This window comes from Biomphalaria glabrata, chromosome 5 (assembly GCF_947242115.1).
Source record: "Biomphalaria glabrata chromosome 5, xgBioGlab47.1, whole genome shotgun sequence".
NCBI classification, from domain to species: domain Eukaryota; kingdom Metazoa; phylum Mollusca; class Gastropoda; family Planorbidae; genus Biomphalaria; species Biomphalaria glabrata.
The window spans coordinates 19035875-19050120 of NC_074715.1; the positions used below are offsets into that span (position 1 = coordinate 19035875).

At 34.5% G+C, this 14246-nt stretch overlaps 2 protein-coding genes across 2 annotated transcripts; both read right to left on the reverse strand.

Moving 5' to 3' along the window:
- Nucleotides 1-68: 68 nt before the first annotated feature.
- Nucleotides 69-4587, reverse strand: LOC129926509 (dermatopontin-like). The gene is made up of 3 exons (XM_056031019.1): nt 4242-4587; nt 1050-1316; nt 69-333 (listed from the first exon to the last, which is right to left on the reverse strand). Exons 1-3 carry the CDS (start codon nt 4441-4443, stop codon nt 287-289), a joined length of 516 nt encoding a protein of 171 aa, XP_055886994.1. The 5' UTR covers nt 4444-4587; the 3' UTR covers nt 69-286.
- An 8809-nt stretch (nt 4588-13396) lies between these two features.
- On the reverse strand, nt 13397-14017 carry LOC129926235 (uncharacterized). Its single transcript, XM_056028819.1, has one exon. It carries the CDS (start codon nt 14015-14017, stop codon nt 13397-13399), a length of 621 nt encoding a protein of 206 aa, XP_055884794.1.
- Nucleotides 14018-14246: the final 229 nt, after the last annotated feature.

The window sequence follows — 14246 nt, forward strand, 5'->3', positions numbered from 1 at the left end:
TGTATAGGTCAAAGGCCAATGTACTTGTGATTCTTGATAAGAGTAGTGACTTGTACAAATTTATACTAAAACTTGATTTCAAGTTGATATTTGCATTCATTTCTGAACGTTGCAGCTGTTTTGTTACTTCAGAGAAATTAAGTACTGTAGACTACCTAACATAAGAATGAATTCATAGAGATTTCTATAAAATGCGTTTTAATATTATATTTAGAATGTGTCATGATTTCACTGACCTCTGTTCTTTTTAAAAAATAAATAAATAACATCAAGAAACGAGGAAAGATTACGTACTCAGTCTGTTCAAGTTTGTATGGCGCTGGGACACTTCGCCTGTAAATTATTAATTAACCAACTTTTGTTTACAATAAATTAAACATGGGTTCACACAGAGTAGAAAAAAAAATTTATATCTTATACAATAAAACTTGAGTGTATTAGACTATCTTTTTTTTTTTCAAATAATCGTTGAAGATTTATACATTTTTATTTAAGATTAAAATTATGACAAAAAAAATAGACAAAGATGTATAAGCAGGCCAGTGAGACAATTTGTTCAATTTAAAACGTTATCTAGATCGATATTAACATCACAATGGACGATGTGGATAGTGTAAACGTGTGATCTACATTTTTAAGAATCTAAAAAAATAAATAATAATTCACATATTCAATCAATCCATCATATTGTATGTAGGGAATTCCGGGAACTTGTATGATCTAGATTTAAATTTTAGTCCATATTGGAGAATTGACAAGAGTGTCGTGTTGAGTGTCAAGAGCGCGAATGAGAAACTAAAACTATCAAAGAAATAACGTTTTTAAGATGTACATTTGAACACAAAATAGAGAGTCTAGATCTAGACATCTTATTTAGTAGAAGCTTTAATTTTACTTTTAATCTGTACCTTCACAAATATGAAAACATTGTATTTGTCATAAATTCGGATTTTTTAGCAACCATACACAAACCCACACAAAAGAGATAACATTAAAATACAAAATTTAACGGAGATATTTGATTTAAAGCACTGACAATCAAAACTTACACACTCTGAAGTGCCTTTTTGTTATATTTTTTGTTTCATAGTACCAGCGTGTTCTTTCGATGACCTGTCCTTCTTTCAATTTCACTTCTTTTGAATCCTGGTAAGGTGTATTGTAACAGTTAAAGTACTTACTATTCTTGACCTCACAGCAGTAAAATTTAAATTTTCTTTTATTTAATTTATCAATGTAGTCACTTTTCATTCCAGACCAGACTTCACCCCTTGGACAAGTGAAGTTAAGGGGATTGACGTAATGGCCCATATAATCTAGAGAAAACAAATTTTTTTACATTATATTGTAGCTTCAAGGAGACCACAAGAAGTTAGTACCTAATAAGCTTACCAAGTTAATGACGCATTAGCTCTAAACAAAAAGAGAAAAGCACCTAATGATTGTGTAGAGTATATCGGTCCCTCTATTAAGTTTAGATTATAAAAAGAGAAAAGCACCTAATGATTGTGTAGAGTATATCGGTCCCTCTATTAAGTTTAGATTATAAAAAGAGAAAAGCACCTAATGATTGTGTAGAGTATATCGGTCCCTCTATTAAGTTTAGATTATAAAAAGAGAAAAGCACCTAATGATTGTGTAGAGTATATCGGTCCCTCTATTAAGTTTAGATTATAAAAAGAGAAAAGCACCTAATGATGGTGTAGAGTATATCGGTCCCTCTATTAAGTTTAGATTATAAAAAGAGAAAAGCACCTAATGATTGTGTAGAGTATATCGGTCCCTCTATTAAGTTTTGATTATAAAAAGAGAAAAGCACCTAATGATTGTGTAGAGTATATCGGTCCCTCTATTAAGTTGAGATTATAAAAAGAGAAAAGCACCTAATGATTGTGTAGAGTATATCGGTCCCTCTATTAAGTTTAGATTATAAAAAGAGAAAAGCACCTAATGATTGTGTAGAGTATATCGGTCCCTCTATTAAGTTGAGATTATAAAAAGAGAAAAGCACCTAATGATGGTGTAGAGTATATCGGTCCCTCTATTAAGTTTAGATTATAAAAAGAGAAAAGCACCTAATGATTGTGTAGAGTATATCGGTCCCTCTATTAAGTTTAGATTATAAAAAGAGAAAAGCACCTAATGATTGTGTAGAGTATATCGGTCCCTCTATTAAGTTTAGATTATAAAAAGAGAAAAGCACCTAATGATTGTGTAGAGTATATCGGTCCCTCTATTAAGTTTAGATTATAAAAAGAGAAAAGCACCTAATGATTGTGTAGAGTATATCGGTCCCTCTATTAAGTTTAGATTATAAAAAGAGAAAAGCACCTAATGATTGTGTAGAGTATATCGGTCCCTCTATTAAGTTTAGATTATAAAAAGAGAAAAGCACCTAATGATTGTGTAGAGTATATCGGTCCCTCTATTAAGTTTAGATTATAAAAAGAGAAAAGCACCTAATGATTGTGTAGAGTATATCGGTCCCTCTATTAAGTTTAGATTATAAAAAGAGAAAAGCACCTAATGATTGTGTAGAGTATATCGGTCCCTCTATTAAGTTTAGATTATAAAAAGAGAAAAGCACCTAATGATTGTGTAGAGTATATCGGTCCCTCTATTCAGTTTAGATTATAAAAAGAGAAAAGCACCTAATGATTGTGTAGAGTATATCGGTCCCTCTATTAAGTTTAGATTATAAAAAGAGAAAAGCACCTAATGATTGTGTAGAGTATATCGGTCCCTCTATTCAGTTGAGATTATAAAAAGAGAAAAGCACCTAATGATTGTGTAGAGTATATCGGTCCCTCTATTAAGTTGAGATTATAAAAAGAGAAAAGCACCTAATGATTGTGTAGAGTATATCGGTCCCTCTATTCAGTTGAGATTATAAAAAGAGAAAAGCACCTAATGATTGTGTAGAGTATATCGGTCCCTCTATTAAGTTTAGATTATAAAAAGAGAAAAGCACCTAATGATTGTGTAGAGTATATCGGTCCCTCTATTCAGTTGAGATTATAAAAAGAGAAAAGCACCTAATGATTGTGTAGAGTATATCGGTCCCTCTATTCAGTTTAGATTATAAAAAGAGAAAAGCACCTAATGATTGTGTAGAGTATATCGGTCCCTCTATTCAGTTGAGATTATAAAAAGAGAAAAGCACCTAATGATTGTGTAGAGTATATCGGTCCCTCTATTAAGTTTAGATTATAAAAAGAGAAAAGCACCTAATGATTGTGTAGAGTATATCGGTCCCTCTATTAAGTTGAGATTATAAAAAGACCGTGCAATATTTACGACTCTACTTCATATAAAGTGTATCAATGAGTTTGGATCAGTCATGAGTTTGGATCAGTCATGAGTTTGGATCAGTCATGCGTTTGAATTTGTAATAAGCCTCAGACGACAATCTATTTAGGGGACTAGTTCAGCTTCTATCACCATTTTATTCGAGTACTTTTTCTTTCCGTTATTTAAGAAACCAAACAAACTAACTTATTACCAATAGTTAATAAAGTAATTAGTTGTTTGTTTGTTTTTTAATAGATTCTTGTGTTGTCAGTTAAAAGAAATAATTGTGTGAAGTCTCAGCTTGATCCGAGATTGGGTGTATGAGAAATAACATGTACACACTTTTTACCAGACAGACAGAATGATTTTATAGAAGCTTTGTCCAAACATTAAAAATACTTTTGTAAAAAAAAGACCATACCACCTTTATACAACTTATTGAGCGATGGTTAGATTGATAGGCTTTTCAATCGAGACTTAAAACTAAAGCCTTACAGTCGGAGATTCCCGAACGTGATAGTCCTTTCAAGAACCCTATAGTTCTTTCAAAACCGACGTTGGATCTAGATCTAGACCCGTTCTCTAGCCAAATTTATGGTTATTTTTTTACCTAAAAAATTATAACGGTCAAACTAGAATTTTCCCCTGAAGGCTAAAATCTAGAAATTCTTTTAACATCAACTGTTACATTTATATGAAAATCGTTAGAGCCGTTTTTTGAGATGTGTGGTTCCACACATGAAGTTATGACTTGAATAGAGGAATAGAGAAAATAAATGTTGATAGATCTAGGACTGTCGATTCAATGGTGAGACTGCTAGCGCTACGTCAGTGTTACACAGGAATGCATCATAATAATACCAAAGTAGTCAATCATTTATACTGGATGTTCATTGTTTCTAGGAGCATGCGAAATTACAAACTACAGTTTTGTGCATAATAATAATTACCTGTTAAAGCACATTTCAAAGTAGACTTTTCAAATTTGCACCAAATCTTAATCCCCGTGTCCTTTTGTTTAATAAAAGTAGTCATTCGTTTTATAGTGTGATTTGCAGGACAGTTGAAGTCAAATGATTTGCGCAATGGACTTGTAAAGTTTTGACAGTCCACCAGACTGACCAGACTGACCAGGACAGCCAGAACCTTCATGTTGAGCAAGAGAGCAGCGAGGCGTCACAAGGTCTAATTGGTCAATGATTCTGAAAAAAAACTGTTGAACCGTTCTAACGCTTTTAATTGGATCAAGACATGGGATAGGGGAAACCAACGTGTTGTCTTTAGGTACTAGAAAGACCCCCATGAGTTCTCTCCCTTTAATTTAAAAAAAAATATATTTAAAAAAATAATAAAAAATTGATGTAAGACAAATTTGTTTTACAATATATATTGCGTTTTGCCCTTACTGATGGAACTAAACATTATTTAAAATCACAATATAGTTTGATCATATTTTTTCACACGTGTTTTTTTTTTTATTTCTACGTTGGTTCAGAACTGAAACAGATGACCTTTACATCATCTGTCCTATAGATCGCAAGGTCTGAAGGGAGAACATTACTTTGTGTATGTTCAGGACAAGATGTGTACTCTCTACTAGACTTATACCTTTAGGTTACGTTGTGCACAAATGTTTTTAAAAAAAAGTAGATCAAGAAAATCTGAGGGAAGGGAAGAACTTAATACAATGAATGTAATTACAGAGTCAACAAGATCAAAGAACATCGGTATCAGTTTAGTTCACAGATACTAAAGAACAAGTGAAGTATCAAGAACAACTTCCATCTGAGGACATGCCATGAAACATGGCAGTACGTGCTATAATAAATAATGTCTATTTAGTCATCAGGTTTTGATTCTTAGAGAAGTTCCTCTAGTGTGGAAAAACTATTTTAAACATTTTTTTGATGTATCCGGTGTATAGAATCAAGTCAAGATTTGATCAGTTTCTAGTTGTCTGGTACATTGTTGGCTCATTGCCAAGCACCTTTTAACACTGCAAAAACAGCTTTTGTTAGTTCTTCCCTTTCAAATTTTTTTTATTTTGTGTAAAACTGGCAACACTGAAGTTCAATAAGTATTATTGTTTATCTTAACAATTAGCATTTTTTTTATGTTGAACACTTTAAAATCAGTTCCAAATTAAACTATTCCTTTGGAGAATGTAATTACAAATAAAAACCTTTCTAAAAAAAATATAAACTTCTCTCCCTGTAGGCTTAAAGTAAAAAAAAAATTACCTTTGGTGTAAAATGAAACTCGTTTAAACCTTCAAACCTAAACTAACCGTATGCTTTAAACATCCCTAGAAGATGTGGCTTGTTTTTAGAACGAAGTGATACCGTCAGATCAAACGTCAAAAGTTACTGACATCGAAATGGTTCGACCATCACACTGGAACCAAAATAGATTCAATGACGCCAACATTAAAATAGAGACCTACCAGCAAGTTAAACTACTCCATCCCTCAGCAAGATTTCCATTTTATCTAAACATGTTATTTTAACAATATTATTGTTATGGGTATTGGTGCCACAGTAAAGTCCCAGATCTTGGACACTGTCTCTCGGCCAGACCATACCCTGACACAAAAACGTGTTTGGCGATAATCGGCCTATAGTGTCATTGTTTTGGCTTTGTGTCTAGTGACATGTAAAACGGGGGACACGCCTCTTAAGGGGAGGATTCACCTCAATTATATCAATTTTCTTATTTTTTTTACATTTTTCAAATATGGTTTCAAATGATTATCTATCCATTTCTCTACAGTTTTTCAATATTTTTAGTTATATTAGATGTTTTAAAATATTTTAAAATAATTTTACAAAATATCAAGTGTTCACATTAATTTAGCTCATTAAATATGCAAAAAAATAAAAAATAACGTAACTTTTTTATTTTTTGTCCGATTTACAAAATTTTTTCACTACCATTCTCATCTGAAATGCTAGAATCCTATTTGAATCAACAGTATAATTAGTTGTAAAATGAATTACCATTGGTCGAATAAACACATTTCCTGTAAGTAACAATTATTCTGACCAATCAGCGAGCTCTTTGCAAAAGCTTAGGGTGGCCTTATCATAAACAGTTCCGGCGCATGCTTTTGTTTACATCGCTAGTCTAGTGTTTATTTCTTCAATATTATGGATATAATGATAAAGTGTGATCTAATAAAAGAAGGAAGAAGCCAATAAAAGCGTAAATTTAGAGGGAATAAATATAATGGGGAAGATGAAAACGATCTTAGACTTAGTGGCGATGCTATTACTAGTCCTAGATCTAGAATCTAGTACCGGTATGGAACCTAATGTTGAAGACACAGCTGAGACTACTAGTCTAGGTCTAATGAAGGAGACTATCGTGAAACTGATGTTATTGATGTATGTTTCTTTATCGAGTTAAAAACTAAAATATAGTGTATCTATAACTTAGGAGAGTAGACCTACTGAAGTTCTAATTAAAAGGATATCTATTTGTTGACATTCAAGCCCTTATTTATTTATTTCCTTGGTACAACTATTACAATATCACATACTCATGCTAATCAATTATAAAAATAAAATCAGGATGAAAACCACGTGTAAACTAGATCTAAATATCCCCAGACTATTCAGTAACTGAAAGAAAGTGAGGCTTGTCAAGTAAGATAGTTTTCATTGCCGCCATTCTTCAGATGAGTTTTTATTTGAAACTTCTCTCTATGAAATATAAATTGAGCTTTCAACTAGCTATCTATAGTGTAGTTATCAACAGAGTCACAGATCCCTAGCCCATATGAATATTGCAGCCCAACCCAACTGAAAGTACTGCTAATGAAAGCATGTTCTCAGCAGCTAATGGAGTGAAAAAAAACAAAACATGAACAGATAACCGCATCATGTGATGGTATATGGCAGAGAAGAGGCTTCATAAGCAAAAATGGAATAGCAACTGTTCTATCTGTCAATCCTCATAAAGCCAGTAAAGTTTTACATTCTTAGGTTATGTCTAACTAGTTATTACCAAACCTAAAAAAAATACTTTCATCAGAAATCTTCCTTGAAAGGGGTTTCATTTTTGGACACTATTGTAAATAGAGAAGTCACTTGTTGAACAAAAGGCAGAAAAAAGCCGGGGGGGGGGGAGTCCAAAACATAGAAAAATACACTAAGTAACAGCAAAAAGTCAGGATAAAAGAATGCAAGTGCAATAAAAGGCCATGGCTGATGATTCACATCTCTGGGGGGGGCTTTAAGTTAGTATTCATTGAAAAAAAAAGATTTTTTCCCTTTATATTTCATTTTTCTCCATTTTAATTTTTTTGACAAATTTCTTGACATGGATTCAAATTATTTCAAAAGTTGTTTATGTATCTTCATGAAAATTGGCACATATCAAGAGAGATATGTTTTGAACACACCCTACTACTTTGGTTTTGATTGAATGAAAAGTTTTAAAGTTATGGTCATTTATAAAATGTTATTTTGAGATTTTTGCTTACAAAAAAACACCCAAAAACAAAAAAATATTTTCAAAGGGTAATACACTTCAGAATATAATAATTTTAGTAGGGCATGTTGATAATATATGTATAAACATATTTGCAAAGTTTCAGCTCAAAATCTTTTATACTTTTTGAGAAATTTGTTCCCAAATGTTTGTTACTATTTATAGTAACACGCAGTGGTGACGTCATACTAAATGTCAAAATTGACATTTGACTTTTTTTTTACTCGTTTTATGTGTTTATCAAACTATTTGGAAACTTTCATGGCTGTAGTACCATTCTAAGACATACTTTGGTTTTAAGGTGAAACCTCCCCTTAATGTCACTTGTAGCGAATCGCAGTTACAAAGCAATTAGAATTAGTACAGAGAGAGATAGAGAGATAATTTGTTTAAATGTCAATGATCAGAAGAAAAAAAAAAGCGTAGCCAAGGCTAAACAGACGACATTAAATATCAACTATATTGAACATCATGTTACCACATTCAATTGTACAAATAGAAGGGGTGGGCGCTGAATAAGTTTATTTTAGTAAAGTTCCATAGAATATAAAATAAAGTTATTTTTTAATGCTATTTAAAAACCTCGCATATATTAAGTGAAAAGAAACAGCACTACTGATTAACTGTAGAGTCATTCTAAAACTGATTGTACTTTAGTACCAAAGGGGCAGTAACTATATTGTATTTTAAGAGTGATTGATGCCCATTTAAAGCAATATGTAAGTCCTTGTAAACAAAATTAATTAATTACAACTAATTGAATAATGTATTGTATTGTATATTGTCACTGGCAATGAATAATTATGCAAAGTTTCAACTTGATCCGAAAATGGGAAGGGGGAAGAAATAGCGTGTAAAATATTTTGACCAGACAGTAATCGGTAATCTTGGGGAAAGTAGTATTGAAAGGAGAATTTCGCTGCCTGGTCGTGCGGTATGAGCGCTGGACTGTTGTACGGGCCTCTCGATGGCCCCTAGGGAGTAGATTATCTTCATCTCAGCAGGAACATCAGAAACTTGTAAACGACTTTACAAACATCAAGTGGCTCGTGGTGATAGAAACTAATCACATCTAGAAGTCCGGCAACTAGTGGAACATCGAACTTACTTTCACTTGTCTTTGATAGCATCAAACTTAAGTTTCGATATCAGTATGCATGGGCGTATTTAGGGTCGTAGTTAGGGTCACAACACTATAATAAATGGATAATAAATGAAAAAATAAATTGGCATTTGCAAGTTTTCGCCTCTATAGTGTCATTAAACTTTAAAGCCAGTTTATTTATTTTTATATTATAAATTATAAACAAGGCGAAATATTTATAAAAATTGATTTTTTTTCATGGGGAACAACACTTTAAGAAATGAGTAGCTTATATAACTTCCTTCTTTAAACTTCTAAACTATTAGTAAATAATTTGTATGTAGTATTTTTTTCTTGTCTAAACATAAAAGATTATTTTCCAAGCGTAATTTTTGCCCAAGGTCATATATTGGTCTATAAAATAAGAACAGTATTTTATTCATTGAAGGCGCGGTGGCTGCGTGGTAAAGCGCTTGGCTTCTGAATCGGAGAGTCCGTGTTCAAATCTTGGTGAATACTGGGATTTTTCGGGATCTTTGGGCACCTTTGAGTCGACCCAGCTTTAATGGGTACCTGACATTAGTTGGGGAAAAGTAAAGGCGATTGATCGTTGTGCTGGCCTCATGACACCCTCGTTAACCATGGACCACAGAAACAGATGACCCTAACATCATCTGCCTTATATAGTGTATGTATTATAAGATCTGAAAGGGGTACTTTACTTAACATCTACAGAGGCGTCTTTTAATTCTGTGAGCATTGACTTGTAGCATTGAGTAAACGTGACCGAACATGTACAAAAACGAAATGAAATCGACCTGAAACTGGTTAGAAACATTCATTAATGAGCCACATTGGACGTTTTGAAGGGCCGGAAAGTGGCTTGATTTCTCTACTTGAAATGTGAGCAACATTGTAACTAGATTTACCACCGACGTATTTTCTTGTCTCTTTTTGGTAAATATTCTCATTAATCCTCCAATTCTAGGCATAGTTTAACAATCTTTTATTCGCGGCTTAAACCAAGAATGCCGTTATATGTGCTGTTTTTAAAAAGTCACACTTTCCAAAACAAATATATTATTTTATTATCATGTTCTACAAAAAAGTAAAGACCCGTTCATTTTTCCTGGTAGATTCTACATTCAGAGTCCCATTTCATAAACGCACAAACGTAGGAACAGATGCATTTTTCAAACTTTTTATAAGAAAGAGGGGGGGGGGAGATTTTCTACACTTTGTGCCGAGGTTTGTGATCCTGTAGTTGGCTGATAATGTTCTTGACCAAAGAATGTTTATAGCTTACAAAAAATGGTGATAAAATAGACTGCAGTATAGATTAGTAGAAACTGAAGAATACAAACATACCATTATAAGTTGTAGTACATAGATTCCATTTACTTAACCAAATTTCTTATTCTGACCACAATATAGTTTTAATCTATTAGTTTCGCTCTACTACTCATCCATACGGATATATACAACATAAAATGTAAAACCCTAAGAGCTTAAACTTATTTCTATCCCAGAAATACTTCACTCAGTCACAAATATTTTCGCCAAAGTCAAATGTCTCATACATCGAACTGAACATTTCTTTCCAGGACATTGGAAGTTTCACAAATCTATACTTACAGAATTAATTGCTTTTAGTTCTGTCATTTTGAATTGGTCACAAGTTTTATCACGCCGATAGAGAGTTTTAAAGATTCGAACTGTAGCAGATAATGGCTTCCTATGCTTTCGTAAAAAAAAAGTGTAAGTCACAGCTGGGTCCTTGTCGCCTTATGACATACAATATATCACTGCTAGGTCCTTGACGCCATGTGAAATACAGTAGGTCACAGCTGGGTCCTTGACGCAATATGACATACAGTAGGTCACAGTTAGATCCTCTGTCCCCATGTGACATAAGTAGGTCACAGCTGGGTCCTTGACTCCATCTGACATACTGCTCATCTGTTTATCTTGTTTATATTACCACTGCATTGAGTTGTACCTAAATGAAATTTCATTTTATAAATGTTAAATAGTTGACCTTACTTTCGTTTAAGATATTCTGAACTATGCTAATCTTATTTTAAAATTCTCAACATCTTTTTAAACTTAGAAAATAAAGAGTACTTGAGAGTTAACCCAAAGATCTATCCTATATTATGATCTATATCTTTGGTTGAACTTTATTGAAAGTGGATCAGCACAAGTCTGTGAGTCCTGTCCAATGGAGCTCAACGTTAACAAAAAAAAAAGATAACTAAAACTAAACGTATCTATATTTTGATGCAATTATTCTCAGAAACTTAAATAGTTCGAAATTACAATTTCAAAAGAGACATCTGATACTGAGTAAAACTGTAACATGGTGGATATTAACGACCTAAGAAAAACTCACCTTTACAACTGACCTTTGACCTCAATAGAGAATGTGCACGTCTTTTGATGATCACAAAATTTGAAACAAAGTTCGCTGACAATATATTGCCTAGATAGTTCTAGATCTCGCTGAATTGTTACGGGAAAACACGTTTCTCCCTCAAGATTATTCACGTTTAATATTAACTAGCGAAAGTATAAATCTAGAAAACGCCGTGTCAGTGAAGCAAAACGTTAAACTAACAAATGATAATGAACATAGTTGTTTTTTTTTATTTTCTATCTCACCAATGTTCGGATTCACAACGATTATGTCTTATGTCGCGCTGATAAAATGATAAAATAAAGACACTAGAGTAAATAGGAGTGTGATAAATATATATGTATATACAAAGAATTACAAATATTAAAATCGCAATCACTACACAAAATTAAATATATTTATTTTAAGAATCAGTCTCGTGTATCTCATGTGACTTGTGTATTTCATGTCACTTGTGTATTTCATGTCACTTGTGTATCTCATGTGACTTGTGTATCTCATGTGACTTGTGTATCTCATGTGACTTGTGTATCTCATGTGACTTGTGTATTTCATGTGTCTTGTGTATCTCATGTGACTTGTGAATCTCATGTGACTTGTGTATCTCAAGTGACTTGTGTATCTCATGTGACTTGTGTATCTCAAGTGACTTGTGTATCTCATGTGACTTGTGTATCTCATGTGACTTGTGTATCTCATGTGACTTGTGTATCTCATGTGACTTGTGTATCTCATGTGACTTGTGTATTTCATGTCACTTGTGTATCTCATGTGACTTGTGTATTTCATGTGACTTGTATATTTCATGTGACTTGTGTATCTCATGTGACTTGTGTATTTCATGTCACTTGTGTATCTCATGTGACTTGTGTATTTCATGTCACTTGTGTATCTCATGTGACTTGTGTATTTCATGTCACTTGTGTATCTCATGTGACTTGTGTATTTCATGTGACTTGTGTATCTCATGTGACTTGTGTATTTCATGTGACTTGTGTATCTCATGTGACTTGTGTATTTCATGTGACTTGTGTATTTCATGTGACTTGTATATTTCATGTGACTTGTGTATTTCATGTGACTTGTGTATCTCATGTGACTTGTGTATTTCATGTGACTTGTATATTTCATGTGACTTGTGTATCTCATGTGACTTGTGTATTTCATGTCACTTGTGTATCTCATGTGACTTGTGTATTTCATGTCACTTGTGTATCTCATGTGACTTGTGTATTTCATGTCACTTGTGTATTTCATGTCACTTGTGTATCTCATGTGACTTGTGTATTTCATGTGACTTGTGTATCTCATGTGACTTGTGTATTTCATGTCACTTGTGTATCTCATGTGACTTGTGTATTTCATGTGACTTGTATATTTCATGTGACTTGTGTATCTCATGTGACTTGTGTATTTCATGTGACTTGTATATTTCATGTCACTTGTGTATTTCATGTCACTTGTGTATCTCATGTGACTTGTGTATCTCAAGTGACTTGTGTATCTCATGTGACTTGTGTATCTCAAGTGACTTGTGTATCTCATGTGACTTGTGTATCTCATGTGACTTGTGTATCTCAAGTGACTTGTATATCTCATGTGACTTGTGTATCTCATGTGACTTGTGTATCTCATGTGACTTGTGTATTTCATGTCACTTGTGTATTTCATGTCACTTGTGTATCTCATGTGACTTGTGTATCTCATGTGACTTGTGTATTTCATGTGACTTGTGTATCTCATGTGACTTGTGTATCTCATGTGACTTGTGTATCTTATGTGACTTGTGTGTCTCAAGTGACTTGTGTATCTCAAGTGACTTGTGTATCTCATGTGGTTTGTGTATCTCAAGAGACTTGTGTGTCTCATGTGACTTGTGTATCTCAAGTGACTTGTGTATCTCATGTGGTTTGTGTATCTCAAGTGACTTGTGTGTCTCAAGTGACTTGTGTATCTCATGTGACTTGTGTATCTCAAGTGACTTGTGTATCTCATTTGACTTGTGTATCTCAAGTGGCTTGTGTATCTCATGTGGCTTGTGTATCTCATGTGACTTGTGTATCTCAATGACTTGTGTATCTCAAGTGACTAATATTTTTAGTTTATAAAACTACTTATTGCTTTCTATTGTATTGCTTTCTCAAAGTGTCTTCTCTAAGAGCGATTGGGCTCCATGATGAGCTCCTGGGCCCCATGATGAGCTCCTGGGCCCCATGATGAGCTCCTGGGCTCCATGATGAGCTCCTGGGCCCCATGATGAGCTCCTGGGCTCCATGATGAGCTCCTGGGCCCCATGATGAGCTCCTGGGCTCCATGATGAGCTCCTGGGCCCCATGATGAGCTCCTGGGCTCCATGATGAGCTCCTGGGCTCCATGATGAGCTCCTGGGCCCCATGATGAGCTCCTGGGCCCCATGATGAGCTCCTGGGCCCCATGATGAGCTCCTGGGCCCCATGATGAGCTCCTGGGCCCCATGATGAGCTCCTGGGCTCCATGATGAGCTCCTGGGCCCCATGATGAGCTCCTGGGCCCCATGATGAGCTCCTGGGCCCCATGATGAGCTCCTGGGCCCCATGATGAGCTCCTGGGCCCCATGATGAGCTCCTGGGCCCCATGATGAGCTCCTGGGCCCCATGATGAGCTCCTGGGCTCCATGATGAGCTCCTGGGCCCCATGATGAGCTCCTGGGCCCCATGATGAGCTCCTGGGCCCCATGATGAGCTCCTGGGCCCCATGATGAGCTCCTGGATGCTATTTTTTCAAAGCGAGTCAAGACTATACGGCCATATAACGAGATCCTCGCAAAGACTTTTCTGCAGGAGACAGTACCAGGGAAAATAAGGAGAGGCAGATAAAGGATGGGAGCCTGGGATGAAACATTAAGGAATGGATGGGTCTTTCGCTCTAATGCTAGCAAAAGAAAGAAATGGAAAAAGATTGTTGGCAGATCTTGCGTGGTGTCCC

Excerpts from the sequence above, each read along its gene's own strand:
- LOC129926509 (XM_056031019.1), bottom strand. The coding sequence starts at position 4,443 with ATGAAGGTTCTGGCTGTCCTGGTCAGTCTGGTCAGTCTGGTGGACTGT. Across the intron at positions 1,317-4,241 it reads TTTGAAATGTGCTTTAACAG|ATTATATGGGCCATTACGTC; the intron begins GTAATTATTATT and ends TGTTTTCTCTAG. Across the intron at positions 334-1,049 it reads AAAAAGGCACTTCAGAGTGT|GCGAAGTGTCCCAGCGCCAT; the intron begins GTAAGTTTTGAT and ends AATAATTTACAG.
- LOC129926235 (XM_056028819.1), bottom strand. The coding sequence starts at position 14,017 with ATGGGGCCCAGGAGCTCATCATGGGGCCCAGGAGCTCATCATGGGGCC.